Below are 23156 nucleotides of genomic sequence, written 5' to 3' on the forward strand. Positions count from 1 at the left end.
TAGGAAATCCGCAACATTCTATTTGGAATAACTTTGGTGCCGGTTGACGAATCCTCGCGAATTTTTCAAAACTAATGGGGCGCTACGCTCCGCTCCTACCCTGAAAGTCTCGGGGGGATTCGTCAAGCGGGGGCTGAGAAAAAAGGGGGGTCCCAAAACGCGTTTTCCCCACGCATTTTCCCATAGGACCTTTAGTCCGAGCTACAGCCCGAACGGCTGAACAGAATTACTTGAAATTGGGCAGAGAGGTAGTCCTCAGGTCAGGGATGTGCCTTTTGCAGGTCTGGTGTAAATCTGTTCAGTAGGTCCTGAGAAAATAGCATTTAAATCAATATATATATCTGTAAGCGCGCTCCGTGCGCTTACGGTAAGCTTACCGTACGCGTACGGTGCCGTGCGCGAGCTCAATTCTGATTGGTGGTTACATGACTGTAAACATTCGAATCGGTCGAAATCAGAAAGTATCGGCCGCCATTTTCTGTCTCTCGCACTGAAAAACAAAGGTTGATAACATGAAAAGGGGGCAACGAAGAGAGTTGCAGACCCCCTAGCGTTCGTCAGGGGGTTCACGAAGGACCAAAAAGTATGAAAAATAAATTTAATAATTTTAAAAAAAAATCGCGGAGTGCGCGTACGGTAAGCTTACCGTACGCGTACGGTAAGCTTACCGCACGGTAAAAAAAAAAAAAAAAAAAAAAAAGAATTAACAATCACAATTAATATATAAATCTTAGGACCCCCAAGGGAGAAAAAAACAATTGATATTTTGTAAAAAATGGCGAGGCGTGCACGGTACGAAATGCGCAACGTGGGCGCTCGGTGCGCGAAGCGCGCAAAAATTAAAAATAAATACATAACTTAGCATTTAAAAAACCGTACAAATTCACTGAAAAAACCATAGGTTTCACACACGTTATAGTTAGGAATTAGCATTTAAAAAACCTTGCAAATTCACTTAAAAAACCATAGGTTTCACACAAGTTATAGTTAGCTGTACATTTCACTCGTAAAAAACCAATGAAATTCCACGTTATAGTTAGATCAGGTAACTATAACTTGCGCGACCGCAATGCACAATGTGTCATTTCAGATGTCATCATTGATGTCATGAGTGATGTCACTGACCATGTCATAAGTGATGTAATATGTGACATCAGCAGCAGTTTATTGTGGGCGCGCAAGTTATAGTTACCTGATCTAACTATAACGTGGAATTTCATTGGTTTTTTACGAGTGAAATGTACAGCTAACTATAACTTGTGTGAAACCTATGGTTTTTTAAGTGAATATATATATACATACATACACACACACACTTTTGTCACTTGGCAGTCAGAGCAATTCATGGCTGCTCGGTGTTCCTTCTCACACTTTTTTTAATACTCCCCCTGGGTCGCAGGGCGACACCTGTTTTGCCTCTTAAACACCAGCCGTACCCAGCCACATCCAAGTCTTTTTCTGCCTTCTCTCCAGTGGTGTGCTGTTGGTGCAATCAGACTCGCATCAAGAGGCTGCCGTTTCCTAAATCTTTGGAGACAGGAGCCCAAGTTGGGTTACCGATGTGGGGTAATCACCCGCTATCTAAAGTCTGGAAGACCGGCTGACCTTTTCATTCAGCTGCAAAATAAGTATTTACAGGATTATCTGGTTTGAGAGTGAAAGTTCCAAGTTAGCTGCTGGCCAGCCCACAAGAATAACTGCAATACCTAACAATAAACACAGAAAATATTTGTCATCATTGCTTTCTGAAGGAGATGAGAACATCCTTTTCAGATAAGACTATAGGGGATACAATCACGCCCACTATCACCTCCTAAACATGAATAGCCATTCTGAGAAGGTGCACAGCCGCAGAAACTAAAAAGTAATTTAATACATAAATATCCTACATATATCATACCTGTGTTTTAAATGACATTTTCATAAATAACATCTGTCAAAGATTCAAGTCATGCTTGTCCTTCTTGTCACAGAAATCTACAAAAAAGACAATTGCGAAACGAAAAAGTCTCAGTTCCCAAATCTCACAAATGCGGGAGACAGGATGAAAAAGCCACAATTGTATCTGTAGTCGTGCAAGAGCCAGTACTTAATTTGCAAATAAAAGTGCCATGGCTCCAGGAGGCCACTGCAGTTGGCTCCGTCCATTGCGCTCCTACTAGTGCTGCCAATGAAAGTATTAACACAACTACTAACATATAAACACCTACAAGTCTGACAATCTAGACTATTCCAAGGCCCCCAAAGTTATAAGAATGGAATGGGTTGCAGGTACTAGTAATTTCAAAAGTATACTGAATTAAGAAACAACTGTTGTCCTGATTTCTAAACAACGCGACCATGTGACAGGTTGTCATAAGTGCCGATGTTGACAATGAAGTGCCAGTACCGAGCAAGGGAAACCATTGCTCCAATTAAGCACCTCCTAGAGCCAATTGTAAACAGCAGAAGACCTGGTGTTCTGATCCGATCTACTCAAAGGACTTGCTACAGCTATCTAAAAGGTGCAAAGATCATTTTGACAAAACATTGGGGTAAGCTACACAATCAATGGCAGTGGGAGGTTGATCGGTGAATTAATGTTTTAAATAAACAATAATCTTTAATGTGCCATACATACATTTTCTGTGCAAAGGATGAATGACTTGCATAGTTTGCCATGCACTTTTATTCAAGTCACGTCAGCAGTCACACTAGCTGACGCTCTGGAGACACACTCAACTCGAACGTTGCAAATAACAGGATACCAAAATTACAGCTCTTTGCTTCAACATGCACTGACAGCGTGAAGCTGTTTAGAGACAGAACAACGTTTCAATTCACAAAAAGTGTGTAGCTGTGTGCGTGAATTTATAAACAGTGGTAAAAAATAATATTGCATCCTAAGCCTCACTTACATACCAGATAGATTTTTTTTTACATTAAAAAGCTTTGTGAAAGTTTTTTTTTTAAAGCTACACAGCAATCACGCTGATACAGCCTTCATCCACACAAACATTATCTAAAGAATCACAAATAGTATAGATAGCAAGTACACTTTGTTAATAGCAATTTTATTGTTTGGTGCAAATCATGAGACTTAATAAACTTGTATAATGCATTTTCCCTAAATTTACAGTAATGATGGTTATACATACACTATATAGACCACAAGTCTTCCATATAACTTTTTTTCATACAATTTGGAGCAAAGGTGTGTTGATAAATAAGCCCTGTGCACAGTACTGGCCTTCACTGAATATCACAGGACTTTCTTATGCAAAATATAACTTCTGTCTTTTAAACATGTTGCTTTACAACTCTCCAAACATGCATTAATATATTCTAGTTTTCAAAAATTCCCGACACATAGCATTGGCCTGCATTAAAAGAAAAGCTGAAGCAGAATCCCACATATAACACCCCCAAGTGAAATAACTGGGATGTTTCCAAGTTGGCCACATGAACAATAAAGAGAGGAAAAACTTTAGCGGGATTAAAACTGAACTGCACATAAAAGTACAGAACCAACACTAACAAACAGTGGCATAAAAGAAAATATTTGGGTTAGAGTGTTGCACTTTAGAAATATTATGGAACTGGTTTGGCAATGCTAAAATTATCGAATTTAGATTACTGGTCCAATACAAACGTATTACTTATTCAAATGCAGTATGGAGAATGCAGTTACGTATTTGGTTGATGTCCTGAAATAAATGAATGATGGTCCAATTGGCGATTTCAAAAGGCACACTCTAAGAAGAAACTATTCTATTTATAAAACAAATGACATATATGGAACGAAAAGAATAGGTACACTGTTAAAGGACTTCCCACTCAAACAACAAGGCCTTCGTAAATTGGACCATCGGATTCTGGGGCTTCTCGCCGAATACGCAAATGCTCCAGTGTGTTATGAAAATGTTTGTTTATTTGTTCCGTTTCTTCGCTGGATTCCAGGTTGGGCAGGTCTTCTCTGATCTTCTGAATGAGCTGATTCAAAACCTGGACGGTCACCTGGAATGAAAGAGCCAAGAATATGATCACATCATAGAGAACCACAGGGAAGGTAATTTCAACAGCTTTTGTCGTTTGATTACTGGGAAGTCCACGGATATATGTGATACATGCACAAAAAAGCAAGTGGAAGTCGGCAGTGCACGGTCATGAGCAAAACTTGGACTCAGGGTTTGAGTGTGCTTATCTTCAGAGTGATGGGCAGTTAGACTCAATCTCACAGCAGCCTATATGCAATAAGTTAAGAACAGCCATGGAGAAGTCTTCAACAGAACAAGGAAAAAAGCAACCGCCAATTTACTTTAATGGGGTCATCCGGTGAAAGAATTCAAAATACATCTCAAAACCACAGCTGACACCATCAATCAAAGCAACAGGCTAAAATGCTTATTGTTGGGACTGCCAGCAAAGCAGGGTTGGGCAAAAAGAACTGGTTTTATTCTCTAGACTGGATGGCCCTTTAATGGGAGTGACAGATATTTAGGATGGAAAACGTAATGCAACATTGAGAAGAACCAACATTTTGTGGATAATGAGCATTTATGTTAAAAAGCTGAGTGAAGCAAAAAAAACATCCAGAGCAGCATTGTCCAGAGAGTGGCTGCGGGAGAACTGAAGCCAGGATTATAATTTTAGAACCTGACTTCAAGCACTTTTAACCTGATGAAGCTATCAGAGGTTCTGCTAATCAGTGATTTAATGTTTTTGTTTTAGTTTTGATTGAGCAGTTCATAGCCATTACATTGAATGATTTGTCAAGAAACATGACACACATCAATATTCTGATACACATATAAGACTACATGAATTCATTAAGTCCTATCACGAGCTTACATATTTCCAATATAAAGCGCTGACGAAAAAGTGCTAAGTGCACTTTAAAGTGCTGATGTGAGATAAAAAATACCCCAATACAATCAGTTATAAAAAATATAGGCACAAAATATAAATTACACACACCAGTACTGTACGCAACATTGAATCTCCTGTTCTTCCCTACTTCTGTACTTTATGGTCTATTTAAAAGACTGCAGCGTTTGTTCTTCATTTAACATATAGCTAGTACCCTTCACTGCCAGGATTAGCCAAGTCAAACTGTGTTCTACCCCATATATCTGAATAGTTAGACAGCTACCCGCTCGCCTACCATAGGTCTCCTCAAAAATATAAGTTCTTTGCATTTTGGCTTGCCAGTGTCTCAGAGAAGGAACTTCCGCTGTTCTCCACTTCTGCTACACAGAGTGCAACAGGAATATCAATATACAGCAAACAATGGATGCTCTTATTAGCCCTTCAAGTGACATATGAGGAGCCAAACAAAGCAAGCATGGGCTTCATCAATATATGAATCTGCGTTATATCTGTAAGCTTCTGGAAAATGTTCTCCCAAAAATCTTGAAGTGTGGGTCATGTAAAAAAAAATATGCCGCCCGTCTCCTGCTCTATCCAGCTTACAACGAAAACACCGATCTGGCACTGGGGCATTAATATCATGCAATTTTGGGGAGATTAATAGGCAAGCCGCTTTGACAAGAATACCATCCTTCTAAAATGTGCAGCCCTCAGGGATTTGTATCCCAATTTTGAGATATATACCCATTCTCCTTTGGAGTTTGAACACCCTGTGGGAATGATGGTTTTTGTTGAGGAACTGTTAATTCAAAATCACTCTTAATGTTGTTTCATAAGGCCCGATGCTAGTTTCCTGAGCCTGTTAAATGACTTTGATATAGCAAGAGCATCAGCAAATATATCTCAGGGTTTAAAATAGTATAGGTTGAGCAAAGAAAGCTAATAATCTGCTGTCCGTTAAATATCAGGCCTCTGGCCCAGTGCATGTAATGAGTTATACCTAGTTCATTTGGGAAATTTGGGTATTTTTAAAATAATCGATAATTCAATTGATGACCCTATAGTCATCTGTATCAAAATTCAATTGTCGCATATTCCAGTGTTAGTCATTATTAGAGCTATATTATCCAAAAGTGTGGTGGGGTAGTATGTTTGACAGTGAGGTAAAACTAGTTTCACTTGCGATTTATCAAGCTGCAATACTGCTATTTTTGTCCTGGGCTGTCTATTATTCCAAATTAATTTTTGAAACAGTTGACTGACTTCTCAAAAGTATGATTTATTAATTATAATGGGGAGTGTAGTGAATAGAAAAAGCACTAATGGGAGAATCGACATCTTTATCAAGGCTACTCTTCCAATAATGGATAGAGGGAGACAATTCCATCTATCCAACAATGTTTTAATTTAATGAAACGTCGTCTTGTAATTTAAATCAAGTAATTGAGAATAGTCATGCGTCACATAGATGCCTAAATATCTGATAGGTCGCTAAGGTGAATATTGAGACTGAAGTTCTTGGGGAAGATCATTTGAAGATGTATTAAACAGTAGTATTCCTGTTTGTTTGGTTGACTTTATAACCTCCGACTCGAGCAAATTTTGCAATTGTACCTGGCATGATCTGAATATTTGCTGGGTTTGGTTGAAGATATAAAATAATATAATCAGCAAAAGCTTGATTTTGGCCATCCCAAATATTGGAAGAATAACTGTAGTATCGCTACGCATCTTACTGCTAATGGCTCAAATTTAGTAAACAGCACAGGAGGCATCCCCGACGCGTACCCTGGTTTAATTTAATCTTTCCTGGTGCCTTCTCATTTATAATCACTTTTACTGTTGCCCCTTGATTGAGATTTCATAGCATTGTTGAAAATTGATCTGGGAATCCAAATTTTCTTAGGATAAAAAAAGTGTGCCAATTAACTAGGTCAAATGCTTTCCCCGCACCCATCATAAAAATAGCGGCCTTCGTTTTATTACTTGAAAAATAATCAATTGCTTGGGTTAAGTATTAGCTGAAATTTCTCTACCTGATCAAAATCCGCATTGATCTCCATGTATTAGCCCATTAGCTCCAGGTATAATACGGGAGGCCCACATTTTCGTGAACAACTTATAGTCGGAGTTTATCACACTAATTGGTCTACAGGATTTGTCATTCGCTCTCTTATCCCTTTTAAGGAAACTTACAATTATTGACGCCTTAAAAGATTAGGGAATAGGTTTCGCGTTCTAAACTTATTGAATCATTTACTAGGAATGGTACTAATTGTTTAGAAGAAACCCTTGAGAACTTCTATAGGAATGCCATCTCCACCACACCTTACCATTTGACATATTCTCAAAGCAGAAGAGATCTAGAAAACCTGGATCGCTTCCAAAATTGCACTGCTTTGTTCCCTTGTTGCCTGTAGCTAACTTTTATGCGGGAATCTTAGTTTTTTTGTAAACCTTTTGATAATGCCATAAAAAGATCTCAGCAATATCGTTACTTTTATTCAATAAGGAATGTGGCATGATAGGCTTTAACATGGCTGCGGAAGGCAGCCTTAAATGCCTCCCAGATTATCATAACATCTGCGGTATCGAAGTTTACCATAAAAAAACTCCTCTATAAATGATCTTGTTTTAGCCAACTAAATGGCATTATAAAGTAGCGTTAGGATAAATTATCTGAATTTAAATTGAGATAGCAGAATAGTTGGAGAAAGCATTTGCCTTAATACTAGGCATTTGACACTGAACTGACCTAGTAGAAATAAAGAAATCAATCAGAGATGCTCAGGAGAATTAACGTGAATAGTACATATACTTCCTTAAGCAAAGGATGCTCTGAACGCCATGGATCTACTAATCCAAATTCATGCTTTAATGTATTAAGAATACTTAGTGTACAAGGTTTTAATCGTTTTTATGATCTGTTTGATGTGTCTACAATAAGGCTCTGGGTAGAGTTAAAGTACTCCCCCCCCCCCCCTATTATTGGACCAGCCGCAGACGTTGCCAATTATGTATTTTTAATAATGGCTCAATATCATCAGTAACAAGGACATATTAGTTAGTTAAATTCAAAATGTTCCCTTTAATTGCCACTTTTACCCAGAACCAACGTCCTTAACCATCCCTAAAAATGTCACAGATTTGCCATGCGACTATTAGCTAAAAGAATACCTAGTCCTCTTATGACTGCCGCTGCCGAGGTGTAAAAGGAGTGGGAATATCTTTTGGGAATAAAGGGTTTGGAAAGGATATCTTAAAGATATTTTGTTTTAGGAAGATCAATTCCGGTTTGAATAGGGTTAGCCAATTCAGAATTGCACAAACCTTTTGCTTGTTAAGTAGCCCACTTGCATTACAGGAAATGATGTAAATTTTTTGCATCGTACAGCAACTAGGGAAACTAAATCAACATTCTGGGAGTCCCTCTCTCGCCTTCTACCACTTTGATATTGACCCTTTTTCTCCCTTCAGATATAGCTCATCCAATTCTCAGTAAACACATCAATCATAAATCATTAATATCCTTTTTAGGTCTCACCTAGGCAGCGCTTGCACTGTCTCTTCGAGACATACCGTAGAACAAGTTACTTACCTTCGGTAACAATATATCTGTAAGAGACATATATATTAGTTATGGATTCCTTACCTTAGAATTACCCCCAAGCATCAGACTGGATCAGGAGAATCTTTCTTCAGCAGTGCCTCTGCGTCGGTCGACTCCACGTTTGTCGTTGGCGTCATGATTGCCGGAATGACGTCGCGGTATCTACTTTGACACCCCCACTGCGCACTGACTTCAGTTCTTTACACGACATTCCATGCCAGAAGCGCAGAGCTGTGCAAGACACTGACCACTGGTGCATAAAACTAGGGCCCTGGAAGGGAGTCCCTTACTCTAGAAGTCAGTTCGCAGAACGGGAGGATGGCTGAGGCTGTAAGGAATCCATAACTAATGTATGTCTCTTACAGATATATTGTTACCGAATGTAAGTAACTTGTTCAGCTGAAAAAGACTATTAGTTATGGATTCCTTACCTTAGAATAGATACCACAGCAATACCAACCCCGGAGGTGGGTCTGTGAACTAAGTTCACACCAGAAAGTCCAAAGAAGCCGTCTCTCCGGACTTGGCTGTTCAGGTAGTAATGTTTAGTGAGCGTGTGCAATGAAGCCCATGTGGCTGCCTGGCAGATGTCATAAAGGGGGACTCCACATCCCAAAGCAGTAGCGGCTGCAGTTTTGAGGGTCAATAGTCTTAGAGGACAATTAAGTAGCGGCTCGAGTGGGGCACACATAAGGTAAGTCATAACAAGGTTCAAGTCCAACTGGGGCATTACGAAAGGCATAGGCGGAAACAGGTGAGCAATGCCCTTAAGGAAAAGATTTACAATAGGGGACTTGAAAAGAGAAGGCTGATAAAGAAGGCGCAGAAAGGCTGAAATGGCCGAAAGATAGCCTTTAAGAGTGCCCAGAGCAGAGCCCTGCTGGGCCAAAGAAAGAATGAAGAGGAGAACCTCTGAAAGAGGGGCTGAAAGGGAATTCACAGCCTTTGCTGTGCACCATGCCACAGATTTGTTCCATCTACAGGCATATACCGTTTTGGTGGTGGGATGCCTGGCTGCCAAGATAACATTACTGACTTCGGGAGGAAGGTCGAAAGCTGTCAACTCTCGCCGCTCAATCTCCATGCAAGGAGGTGTAGACTGGACAGGCTCAGGTGAAGGACCGTCCCCTGCTGCTGTGACTGAAGATTCTGCCGAAGAGGCAGTCTGATCGGAGGATCGATTGCCATGTTCAAGAGCTCGGGATACCAGACTCTTCCAGCCCAATCTGGTGCCATAAGAATTACATGGGCCCGGTCGCGCTTGATCTTCTTCAGCAGTCTGGGCAGAAGTGGTATAGGCAGAAAGGCTTACAGAAGACTAACTCCATTTGTGACGAAAAGCACCGGCAAGCGAGTGCCAATTTGGAATTTCCAACGCGCAGAACTGCTGACATTGAGTGTTCTCTTCGGTGGTGAATAGATCTAACCATGGCTCTCCCCACTGCTGGAAGAGACCTAGCAGCACTTCCGAGTGAAGATGCCATTCGTGATCCATCATGCACCGCCAGCTGAGTTCATCCGCCCTGGCGTTCAGGGAACCCGCCAGGTGTTGAACCACCAGGGATATGCCCTGATGTTCCAGCCACTTCCAGAGACGAAGGGCCTCCTGACAGAGGGTTACGACCCCACTACGACCTGTTTGTTGCAATACAACATGGCAGTGGACACCTGCACTACTCTTCCTTTGACATAAGGAAATAATGCCTTCAGTGCAAGACGAATCGCCCGGAGATCCAGAAGGTTGATGTGGAGCTCGGACTCCGCCGGAGACCAGAGGCCTATGATCTCCACCTCTCCCATGTGGCTGCCTCACCCCAGAAGTGATGCATCTGTCACCACTGTGAACTCTGGATGGGGAAGGGAGAGGGATCTGCAGTTGACCCAATCCTGGTTCGTTAGCCACCACTGCAATTGGTATGCAGTGCCCTCCGAGATCTGGATGCAATTGGAAAGATTACCCTGATGCTATGCCCACTGGAACTTCAGGTCCCACTGCAGAGCCCCCATATGCGACCTGGCATGATCCACCAGCAGGATGCAGGAGACGATGAGACCCAGCAGCCTTAGGGTCATTCTGACCGAAACTCGGGCTAGAGGCTGAAAGATCGGAAACATAGACCGAATATCCCGGACTCGCTGTTCGGGGGGATAATCCCAAGACTGCGCTGTGTCCAGAACCACCCCGATGAAAAGGAGCTTCTGAGGAGGAATCAGGTGTGACTTCGGCATGTTGATAGTGAACCCCAGCGAATGCAGGAGGTCCGACATAGTCTGGAGGTGGGAGACGACAGCCTGGGGCAAACTCGCCTTAAACAGCCAGTCGTCGAGAGAGGGGAAGACTGAAACCCCCGATCTGCGTGGATGAGCTGCGACCTCCGCCATCAATTTCGCGAACACCTGAGGGGCGCTGGTAAGGCCAAAGGGGAGCACAGGGAACTGAAAATGCTCATGGCCTACCGTGAACCCTAGGTAACGCCGGTGGGCAGGCAGGACAGGGATGTGAAAATAGGTGTCCTGCAAGTCCAACACTACCATTCAGTCTCTAGGGTCAAGGGCAGACAGGCCCTAAGCCAATGTTAACATTTTGAACTTCTCCTTCCGGAGGAAGCGGTTGACGTCACTGACATCCAAGATAGGACGCAGGCCTATGGCCTTCTTGGGTACCGGGAAGTAGTGGGAATAACAACCACAACCTACGTCTGGCACAGGGACTCGCTCGATGGCACCCTTGGCCAAGAGAGACGCAACTTCCTGACGGAGAAGGACCAAGTGATCATCCTACATGCGATGGAAAGCAGGTGGCATGGAAGGAGGGGTAGTCTCAAAAGGGAGGGAGTCGCCCCTTCAGACTATCTGCAAAACCTACCTGTCCAACGTGATATTGTGCCAGTGGGGGAGGTGATGGCGAATCCTGCCGCCCACTGGCAACAGGTGGCCCGGAAATGTCTGACTAGGAAGCTTTGGAGGCTGCTGCAGTGGAGGCGCAGGTGGTCTGGCCGGCCGGTGACCCCCAGACACATGACGCTGGGTCCCACGTCCCCGGCAGTGCAGAGGCTGGACAGCTTGCCTAGACCTGTGGCTCTGGGTGGGACGTGGTGGTGGGGCACCCCTTCCGTAGCCAAGAAAGGTGTGAAAAGCAGGCTGCGCGGGGCGAGAGGTTCTGGCTGTAGCACTAGAATCCATAAAGTGCTCGAGCTCGTTGTCCGCTTTGTCGCCAAACAAGCAATGGCCATCAAAGGGCATGTCCAAAGGAGTCGATTGGACATCACCCGAAAAGCCAGAGGACCTCGGCCAGGCGTAGCGTCGCTGGGCTACCAACGTTGAAATCGTCCTGCCTAGCGAGTCGGCGGTGTCCAGCCCACATCGTATGGTGAACTTTGCTGCATCTCTACCCTCAGCAACTGCACAGGATAGCACAGCCCGGGCCTCCTACGGGCAGTGTGGCAGCCCCAGCGTGACCGTGTCCCACACAGAGTGGGTGTAACGGCCCAAGAGACATGCGGTGTTCACCGACCGCAGTCCTAAGCTGGCTGAAGAAAACATCTTTCCAAAATGATCCAGCTTCTTGGATTTCCCTATCTGGGGGAGCAGTAGGGAACTTGCTTTGGACGTTGAGACTTGGACCACCAAGCTCTCAGGAGTAGGGTGTTGGGAGAGGAAAGTGTGGTCTCCCGGGGCCGCGCAATCATCCTATCCACATGAGCCTCTGTGCTAGGCTTGGACCAGGTGCCCAGAAGGCTGTCTGTGAGGGCATCACTGAATGGCAGCAGGGGCTCCAAAGGAGCTGCTGCTGGTTACAGCACCTCAGGAGGTTAGTCCTGATTGCCACCGTAGGTAGCTCAAGGTCCAAGGCCTCAGCCGCCCTACGCAACACCACAGCGTAGGAGGCTCCCACCTCCGTAGCCAGGGTGGGGGGAGAAAGTATACCAAGTCTGGGGATGTATACAGACCACTGGCCTCACCCAGTTCCTCTCTCCAGTCTGGCTCTTCCAGCAGATCTGCTAGAGGGTCAATAGACCCCTCCCAGTCCTCACCCTCCTCTAGCTGCCACTCAGGGCAATAAGAAATGCCAGGATAGAACTGAGGTACAAAAGTACTGGTTGGCGCCGGTACCGGCGTCGGCCAACACTGGTCCGGCTCCATGTCCATGTTGAGGGGGAGGCCAGGGTCGACGCCGACTGTAGACACAACCGGCGTCGGAAGGGGCAGAGGTGTCGCCAATGCATTCGGCGCCAGAGGTGTCGTAAGGTTGACCGGCGCCGATCCGGATCCAGGCAGGATCCCTGGGGGCCCTGCGGCCGAAGCCATCAGCTTTGAAGGCCTAGAACCCCTAGCCGAGTACACGGGGCCTGAAGGCGTGCCGGCGGAGTCGGGCTGCCCAAAGTTTGAGTGGAGGGATTCGTAAAAGCTACGAAGTTGGTCAGGGGTCACCCCAGCTCCCGGGAAGGGAGGGAAGCTCGTAGTCGACCCAACAGGTTCCGCGGGAGGGGACTGATGACTACCTTCTGAAACACATGTCGCGTCGGCTGACAGACGGGGAGAAGGCGAAGAGCATAGGTGCTTCTTCGCCTTCTTCTCCTACTTCCACTTACCCAAAGATGAAGACTTCGAAGAGGAGTGATAGTGGTGACTCCGCGACCTCCCTCTCGACCAGGACCTCGAGCTGCGCAGAGCTGACTGCCGGGCCTCGAGATGCTTTCGGGACAGCTCCCGCAAAGACTTAGGGTTTATGGCTCGGCAGTCGGAGCACAGCTTCGGGTCATGGTCATGCTCCAAGCACCAGAGCACCCAAGATGTGGGTCTGTGACCGACATCAACTTGTGACAGGAGTCACAAGGTTTGAAGCCAGTCCATTGATGTGACATCCCTTGCACCAGTAGTTGTACGACTCAAAAAAAATAGTCGACAAAAGTTGAAAAAACTCCAGTAAAAAAAAGACTAAGGGTACCGCTCACTCCGGATCTGCGCTGGCTGTCGCAGAAAAAGAAAGAACTGACGTCAGCGCACAGGGACGGCATCTAAATAGATACCGTGACTTTATTCCGGCGATCACAACACCAACGGCGAACGCAGAGTCGACCAACGCCACCTACTGACGCACAGTGGTACTGCTGAAGAAAAATTCTCCGAATCCAGTCTGACGCCTGGGGGTAATTCTAAGGTAAGGAATCCATACCTAATAGTCTCTTACAGATTTCTGGATATGGGCATAAAGCTCCGTCCACTTTCTGCCCAGCTTTTTAATTCGCTCCTGTCCCCGTTCTTTGTAAATGGTGGCTTATCATTGGTCAATAAGCTTAGTAGTCCCTCCTTAGTACCGCCTTGTGTCTTCTTGTAATCTCCCATGAGGGCACCCCCTTGTTACATGTGTTGTTACTACCTAGGTTTTAATTACAGCCTCAAGGCACTACTTTTCTGAAAGGATTCAGGGAGGACACACACTTGGTCCTAAGCTAGGCTGGCAGTGATTACTTCACTCACTAGAACATCTTACATTTATACGAGACGTCTATAAATTTCCCTTCATCAGCTCCACACAGAGTACAACGTATCCAAAATTAATGTAATAATTCTTTTGACACATTTCAAAGCTACTAATTGTATAGATGGACATAGCTATTTGAATGTAATCGTAGTACTGTCTTGCATGCAAAGCATTATGGGTGGGGTGGATTTACCATATCTTCTGCAGGGTGCAGTACCATATGTGACCACAAGAGGTCCCCTTTCGGCCACAGATGGTACTGAACCCTGCAAAATGGCTAGGTAAAAAACAATGCAATTTATAAAGCCAATAACTCCAACTTTGTAAACATGCATTACTGGTGCCTTGCTCACTAGGGACCTCTAGAAGCAGTTGGCGGTACTGCACCTAGACATGCAGTGCTGGTGCCTTCCTCACTAGGGACCTCTAGGAGGAGTTTTCTGTACTGCACCTAGACATGCAGTGCTGGTGCCTTGCTCACTAGGGACCTCTAGGAGCAGCTTGTGGTACTGCACTGAGGCATACAATGCTGGTGTCCTGGCTCACTACGCAAGAATTTGCAATGCATTACGTCTCGCATTACTGAAAGTATGAGCTATTGGCGTTGCATTATTATTTGCAACACCAATAACTCAAACTGTCAGTAATGCGAGACCTGGTGCATTACAAATGCTTGTTTAAATATGGCTGTATATAATATTGATGTTGCATCATTTTGTAATATTGTGTATATACTATTGATGTTGCATTGTTAATAATATGCCACATTTGTAAACTTTTTTAGTACTCTTAATGTTTTGGTAAGTGTTATTAATTTAATTTTCACTCCAAATGATTGGGGGCTGTTGGTTTTGTAGAGGAGGCAGGGTAGGAAGATATTTTCACATAAATCTTTAGGTTTTTTGTGTACTTTGTTTTATATTTTGCTAAACTGAGTTGGTTACTCAATCAATCAATTAGGATTTATAAAGTATGTTAAAACCTCCATGAGGGTCTCAAGGCCCTGGAGATGCTAGTTGCTTTGCAGTACCTCTGTTCATTCAAACAGCCAGGTAGAGACCTTTCCTGAATTCCTGGAGCAGTGATGCAGTACAAAGGTGAAGGGGGAGGTCGTCCAAAGATTAATCATCATGCATTTTTAGATTATTTAAAAAATATTTTTTGGGGTTAATTTTTAGTTGGTTAACTCCATTATGTGTAATGTAACTTTAAGCAATAATAACATAAATTTGTTTTTTGTAAATTTTTTGTGAGATACCTTAATTATGTAAATTAGCTAATGGATTAATTTCCTTTATTTTTATTTTTGATTTGCAATTTTACTTAATTTTTATATTTATAGTGACGTATTTAATTGTTTGGTATTATTTTACATGTTTTTGTAGATTGTTGGGATTGTAAGGGAATAGGGTGGGAAGTGTTTTTACTATAAATTGTTTTAGTGCATTTAAAATTGGTATATGTTCACATTGGCATGTCTTTTAAATAAGTAATTTTTTTAATGTATTTGGTTAAGGAATTTTAAAAGCATCTAGTAGTTTACATGAAATTAGTATATTTTGAAAACACTTACATTTTTATTAATATTTTGTGGTTTATATTGATTTTTTATGTTGTGTTTTTAAACAAAATATATAATAATTATTATATTTTTTCCCCAACATATTCCCTGCTTTGCCAATTTTGAATTTTTCCAAAATCTAAAGATTTCCCTGCTGCTGATTGGGTTCGAGTGGGAAAAGAAAATGTGGGCCCTTTAAAATCCATGGTTTCCACTGTTGTTGCTCTGAATGGTAATAGTATAGTACCCCTACCCCAATTCCAAAATTTTCCCTCTGTTGCTTAGGTTAGACCGGGAATAATACATTTCATCCTTCCTTAGGTTTAAGTTGGGGTAATAAGTTTTATCTCTCCAAATTTTAACATTTGTTTGACTTTTTTTGTTGAATTTGGGTGTTAGTTTTGATACATATATATTTCAATTTACTGGAATAAATATTGGTTGACTTACTGAGACCTTTACTTTTGGTTCAACTAAACTAATTATGGCGAAAATCGTTAGAATGGCTTTCTAAAGAGGGACACATGATATGAGGATTTAATGGGGTACTATACCTGGTATTAAGATAATGAATCAATGGACTTATCCATGCACGTAAGCAAATTGTACCAACAGTAATTGTGTAGTCTCACCTAACTCAGAAAATCTGCATGTAATTAAGGGGCAGACACATTTATCATGATTACAATATAGAAAACGTATCCATAGATAGGAAAAAAAATACTGCAATCTTGACCAAAGTAGGGTTAATAATTATTGTGTAACTTAGTGGTCAAATACCAGTCAAACTAATCAGTGAATAAGATGGGAAAGTGACAACAATAAGAGCACAATAATATTATTTCTGAAGTATGCAATTTGACCATAATGTGCACGATTCGTCAACATAAAGATAATTAATTAAAAAGAACCCTGCAAAATAGAAGAATATTATTGTGCTAACAAACAAGTATACATAAAGTTTCCCATGAACTGAATGTGGAAGGAGAATACATTGTACTCACATTGTTAAGTATTTCACTTATGTCTATTGGGCTCGTCCGGTGTGACGCAGTATTTATGCCAGTAATTAGGATTTTGTGGTCATGTGGCCAAAACCAAAGCTGGTCGAAACTAATCTCGTTTCTTAGCTGATTAAAATATTCATGAAATACGGGATTGTTGGCGCGGCTGTTTTTTTGTCTTTGTGTTCGGAAAGAAATTTCTCTAGCAATATATATTACTTTGGATTAAGAACCAAAAATTGTTTTCCATTTCTGTTAAAGATATATCCATTTTTATCAATTGTAGACTTGTTTTATGTTAGTACTTTTTAAATTTGTTTACTTTTTTAAAATTTGTTTCATTATTTATTTATTTTTTTCATATATTATTTGATAGTACATTACATTTTACAATTTTATTTTCTTTGATAACTGCAATTTTGAGTGACATGAATTTAATATTGTGTCAGTTCTATAGATAAACGTAATTTTTATTCATTGTTTTATTATCAATGTAGATATATATGTATGTATTTTATGGAAATGGCCTTGTGGCTGCTGAGGAAGGTACTCCACCGTTTCCTTTAGAGATCAGATTTGCTGGATTAGGTTATGTAGTGCCGGAGGCCCTCCTACATATTGGGACCACGTAATGACCTTTGACTACCATTGTTTTAATTGACTCTATTATGTGTTGTAATTTATTCTAGCTTGAACGTATGGCATCATTTTTTCTGCATGTGCATTTTGCCTTGAGATTTCATTTTGTGTCTTTCTGTAGCTTTAGAGTGGGAGTGTTTTCTTTTTACAGCCTTCCCAGGAACAGAAAATGTGGGATATGCGTTTGAAAGCAAGAGCAAGAGAAAGGTGTGGAATGTACTTCTCTGTATCCGAGTGTAGTGTTATAGGCAGTGGTGCACACGTGTATTATTTTGTACCTTGGGAAGTTTTAGGAAGTTTTTACTATTGGCTCTGACATGCCCTGAACTCCATCTTGAATTCTATCTCTGTCTAGCTTGACCGCTGCACACACACGCAAGCCCCCAGGTCACTCATGTTATTTAAGTTATTCACATTCAAGATTGTTTTCTGTTCTTTTGGAGATGTTTTCTACTTTCGCAAGCTTCACTAAGATAAGGGTCTGGAACATGTGCGAGTGCAGGAGAATATGTGAGAACTCCTTTGCCTTTGAAATGCTTGCATGGAGCTCCGCCAACTCCAGTAAGTTTCCTTGGCGCAGAGGAGGTCTTCTTGGAAACTTCTAGTGCATTCAGATTATAAAACTGGGGTTTCTGGACTTGGAAGGTGGGATTTTGGACCTGACGGAAGGTGCATCTATTCAGTTTGGCAGTTGCGGACTTGGTGAGTTTCTTGACCCCAGGGCTGTGAATCCCCCAGTCTGGGTGGGCTAAGATTAAGTTATTGCAGCCGGTGCGGTATTTTCTCCGATAATTAGCTTTGTGATGTGTGAGTGTGTCTGTGTGCACATTCAAGTCTCCAGTGGTCATAATCATGTGATGTATTCTGTGTATATAGCTGATATCTTTCCATGTTTTTCTTCAATTGATTACATGCATTTAACAGTGCTTACTTCATGCAACGGACGTCCAGTATTATTATCATTATTATCTGCTTGTATTTTATCCGATATTTTCAACAGTTGCATTTGGTTACTTATAAGTGGGTTAATATTGCGTGCACACATATATATATATATATATATATATATATATACATACACACACACACACACACACACACACACATTTGCAACCGTTTTCATTTGACATCTGGTAAAGCCTTTCTGTTAGAGAGTGTTGCACAAACAAAACCCCACGCTTTATTCTGAAAACTGTCTTTTGATGTACTCAATTTTATTAGAGTGAAACCCCTTCTCAGGTGTTTTCTTGCTTTGTCGTGTATGTGCCTCCGTGTGGAAGTGCTGTATTTGTTTCATTTAGGAGTGCAAAGCAAGACAGGTTACTGCTGCTATACTGCCTAGCCCTGCGAATAAGCTGCCGGGCCCAGATGGAGTGCCTATGGACATTTACAAGGAGAACATTCAAATGTGACCCCTGTAATTACTAATGTTCTAAATGCAGCAGCTTCCCTCAGCATTCCTGCCTACTGGCAGACTGCCACAATAGTGGTGATGTTTAGGAAAGACAATCAATAGGACCCCCGTTGCAATAGGCCAATATTGCTGCTGGATCCTATGGTTGAGATCGTATGGCGCATTATCGTGAACAGAATCAAGGACTGGGTGGAGCAAAATGGTACCCTTTTTCCCTAGCGAACTTGGAACAGTGCCTGCATTTGATCTTGTTATAGGGAAATATGTGATTCCAAAGAAGGGTCCATTTTACCTAGCTTTTATAGACCTTAGTAGTGCATTTGACAGTGTCAATCACTCCAAGGAATATCTTAACCCATAGTTAATGTTAGTGACATTTATAGAGCGCTATGTAAAGTCCTGTAGAGCCTAAAACAAAGAGAGCATTGTTAGATTTAGACAGTAAAAAGTCATATTTTTAAACCCTTCCTAAAGGCAAGTAGATTGGTCATGCATCTAAGATGCAGCGGAGACCATTCCATGCCTTGGCTGCGCCGGCCACAAAACGTCTGCCACCCCAGCTAGCTTTTTTTTTTTTTTTTACAAAGGGCACCAACACCAATCTTGCTTCTGAGGAGCGCAATGGTCTTTTGGGTACATACCAATGAAATCACTCTTTTAGGTAGTCTGGCCCAGTACCTTGAAGGGATTTTAAGAAGAACAAGCATAGGGCATTAAACTGGATGTGCTTCTTAACGGCAACCAGTGGACCCTTCTGATCTCAGCCGAGATTGAGGCGTGTTTTGGTGTTCCGGTAAGCAGTCTGGCAGCTGCATTCTGCAGCAGTTGTAATTTGTTCATAAGCCCTTCCTGGATATTGATGTAGAGACTATTACAGTAATCCAGCTTGGACATGGTTAAGGCAGTAATACCTGTATGTTGACTATCTTTGGGCAAGAATGGCATTATTTTCTTAGAGGATCTAAGAATATACAATGTGGATGAAGCCACCCCATTCACTTGATCCCTGAAAACTGAGTTTATTGTCTATCCAGATATTTTACCTTCTTGATAGGAATAGGGAGAGGACCCAATGTATCCGGACACCAAGCAGGGGTCCAGAAATTAGGGTCATTACCAAACAACACAACCTCTGTTTTACCGGAGCTGAGTTCGAGGCAATTTTGGGCCATCCCGATTCCCACTGCTGTCATGCAATCATGGAGCCGGGATGCTGTTCCCAACATACATCTTGGCCGAAGCGATACCACAATTTGGGTGTCGTCCGCGTAAGATGTCAAACTGAAGCCAAACAATTCAATTAGTGGAGCCAGCGAGGATACATAAATGTTAAAAAGTGTCGGGCTCATAAATGACCTTTGAAGGACTCCACAGGGCAGTGAGAATGGTTTGGCAGAGAATTCCCCGATAGAGACAGTTTGAATTCTATTCGATAAAAAGGATTTAAATAGTATCCAGGCAGTGCCCTGGATTCCAATCTCTTGCAGCCGCTCCATCAACAAAACATGATGGACCGTATCAAAGGCCACTGAGAGATCAAACATATTCATTGCGGCTTTTCCTCCCATGTCAAGTATAGCCCTGATCTCTTCTGTGGAGTTAAGAAGCGCAGACTCCGTGCTGTGCCCCCCTCTGAAACCATACTGGGCAGGGTCCAGCACCTGAGAATCTTGCAAAAACAGACTAAGTTGTGCATTCATGTTTTTCTCTGCAATTTTCGCAGGAAGTGGGAGTCTAGAGATAGGTCTAAAGTTATTGGAATCTTTAAGATGCAGACTTGGTTTTCTCGAGCAGGGGCAATATGGATGAACTTTTCCAGTTTTTGGGAAAATACCCTTCAGAAAACATAGCATTTATGATGGAAGTCAATGCTAGTGTGACTGGCTTGGGTGCTAATTTTAGTATAGAAACTGGGCATGGCTCGTATTGGGAGCCCGATTTCGCTGTCATAAGAAGATTAAGAGTATCTATAGCTGTTAATGGGGCAAATTTATCAAACTGTGATGCAGAGCTCTTTCCTGACTTAAGACTTACAGTATGGTCAGAAATTGTTTTAGTTGTTAAATCAGTTAAAGTGGAAAAGATGGCATCAACTTTTGTCAAAGAAGAATTTAGGTATTTTGTCACAGAGTTCCTGACTGGCAGGGATAGTAGGAGACGCTGGTTGTGCCTAGATGGTTACCGTTTTAAACAGCTTTTTAGTCGAGTTCTTTGCCGAATTAATTCTTTTGGCGAAAAACTTTCGTTTTTTGGAGAAGCTGTTTATACTGAGCTAAACTTAGTTTGTACTCATTATTTTCCCTATCATTATACTCCTTCCTCCAGTTTCTTTCTAGGTGTTTACAGACCAGTTTTTGATCTCCAAGTTCTTGGGAGTACCAGGGAGAAGATGGTCGCGGCGTATTGTGGCGAAGGAGTTTTTTGGGAGCTAGCTTGTTACCTGTTGCTTCCAACCATTTTGTGTATGATAGGGAGCCTCATCCAAGTCTATAGGTAGAGTGGTTAATGTCGAGGTTAACAATTCAAGTAATTCCTCAGCTTCTACCTTTTTCCACGCTCTGCTCACCAGCTGTTTATTTGCTGGTTTCAAAGTGGGTCGGTCAGGTCAGGTGAGCTCGAATAGCACTGCCTTGTGATCTGACCAAACACAAGGAAGAAGGCCCTTAAATAGCAGCTGTGAGTTATTGGAAAAAATTTCATCCAGTGTGTGATCTGCCTGGTGAGTGGCGCCATTCACAAGTTGCTTTAAGTCAGCATTACTCAACAAGTCCACCAGGCTTGAGGTATATGGATCATAGAGTGCCTCCAAATGGAAGTTAAAGTCTCACAGTATCGTATATGAATTGGCACTTAACCCATTTTCCAGCATACTACCAGCTTGTGTTAAGAACAGGCCTCTAGGGCCAGGTGGGCTGTAAATGAGGGTGCCTCTGAAAGTGTAATGGTGTGGCCTTCCCTCACCTTTGGTTGATTTTCTCCACGCTTTGTAAAACAGGGTCAGTGCTTCTGTAAGATATAAAGTTAAGGGTGAATGCACAGATGCTTTTAGTCTGTCCAGGGAAGTTTGCCAGGGCTGTGTTTTGACCCCTATTTTATTTCTTATGCATATCAACGGGTTACATTTATTTTTATTATCACAAGAGAAGAACATGTCCAAGGTGAAATCGACTTTTATTCCAGCCTTAATTTACACCGTTGATGCAGTCCTGCTTTCCTTCACACTTAATGGTCTTAGGGGCCTTATTGATACCTTGGTTGTATTAATGGATAACTGAGATTTAGAAACTAACATTGCTGAAACCCATTATATGTTTTTTGGGGAGCAGAACTGCAAAATCAGGTCAATTTCCATTAAGGGAAAAAACATCACACAGGTTAGCGAGTTTCCCTATTTAAGGACCACTTTTGATTAAAGGAATAGCTAGTTACCTTATCTTTCTAACCGTTGTCTGCGTTTTAATCAATCAGTATGTGTATTATTTGGACTGGAGGCTAGAATGGGGAGTAAGCCTATATTGCCTTTGATGGAGGTTTAATGACTTGAGTTCCAACCAGTTTTGACTTATGGGAAAGCCTTTTGGGGTACCAGGACTGTTCGAAATTACAGTAGGAGGAGACCTGTTTTTGCAGGAGATTATTAGGCTTGGCCCAGGCTGTTCCCATTTTTTCCATCAGGAGGAATTGAGTTTATCTTGTGTAGAAGACCATATAAACCTTGCCCTGCTCCTCTTATGGATGGCAATTTGAAACAATCAGCATACCTCACATAACCGTGAAGTGACTTCAGAATGTTTAGGCTGTAAAAATGGCCATAAGATCGGATGTCTGGTATATATAAAGAGCACGGGTGAGGCATTGGGCAGGCCTGATTTGTGTTGCTCTCCTCACGAGTTGGATAAAGGTGAGCATGCTAAGGTCAAATAACTATAGAACGAGTTACTTACCTTAGGTAACCCGTTATCTGCTAGAGATTAAATCTAGCCGCAGATTCCTAACCGTTGAATTTTCCCAGGCATCAAGATTCGCTTCGGAAGATTTTTCGTGAGCAGTACCCTGTGGTGGCGTGGATCAGCTCTGCGTGGCGTCGTGTGTTGTCTGCGGCGTGACGTGGCAGTATCTATATAGGCGCCACCCAGGCGTGGTGATATTAGTTTCTTTTCGCAACTTTCCATGCAGAAAGCACGAAGTCATGAAAGACACTTACCACTGGTGTGCAAAAACTAGGGCCCTAAAAGGGGTCATCCCTGTACCTACAAATCCGTTCGCAGAGCAGAGAGGTTGGGTGGTTTGGTAAGGAATCTGCAGCTAAATATAGTCTCTACCAAATAAGGCATTACTAAAGTTAAGTAACTTGTTCAACTGATAGAGACTTCTAGCCACAGATTCCTTAACTTTGAACAGATACCCGAGCAATACCATCCCCGGTGGTGGATCTGCGGATGAATTTCAGACAAGGAAGTACTGCAGGACAGAGCAAAGTGCTCATCCCTATGGGCAGGACTATTCAGACAGTAATGTTTGGTGAATGTGTGCTAGAAATTCCACTTTGCTGTCTGGCAGATGTCCAGGACCGGAACTCCATGTGCTAACGCAGT

The 23156-nt window shown here is 42.4% G+C and overlaps 1 protein-coding gene across 1 annotated transcript in view; it reads right to left on the minus strand.

Moving 5' to 3' along the window:
- Positions 1-3032: 3032 nt before the first annotated feature.
- Positions 3033-23156, minus strand: part of VPS35 (VPS35 retromer complex component) — a 364228-nt gene continuing 344104 nt past the window's right edge. The window contains exon 17 of the mRNA XM_085638094.1: positions 3033-3996. Coding sequence (XP_085494220.1) covers positions 3817-3996 — 180 coding nt within the window. The 3' untranslated portion in view covers positions 3033-3816. The remainder of the gene's footprint in view (positions 3997-23156) is intronic.

Source organism: Triturus cristatus, chromosome 12 (assembly GCF_964204655.1).
Source record: "Triturus cristatus chromosome 12, aTriCri1.1, whole genome shotgun sequence".
In the NCBI taxonomy this organism is placed as follows: Eukaryota; Metazoa; Chordata; class Amphibia; order Caudata; family Salamandridae; genus Triturus; species Triturus cristatus.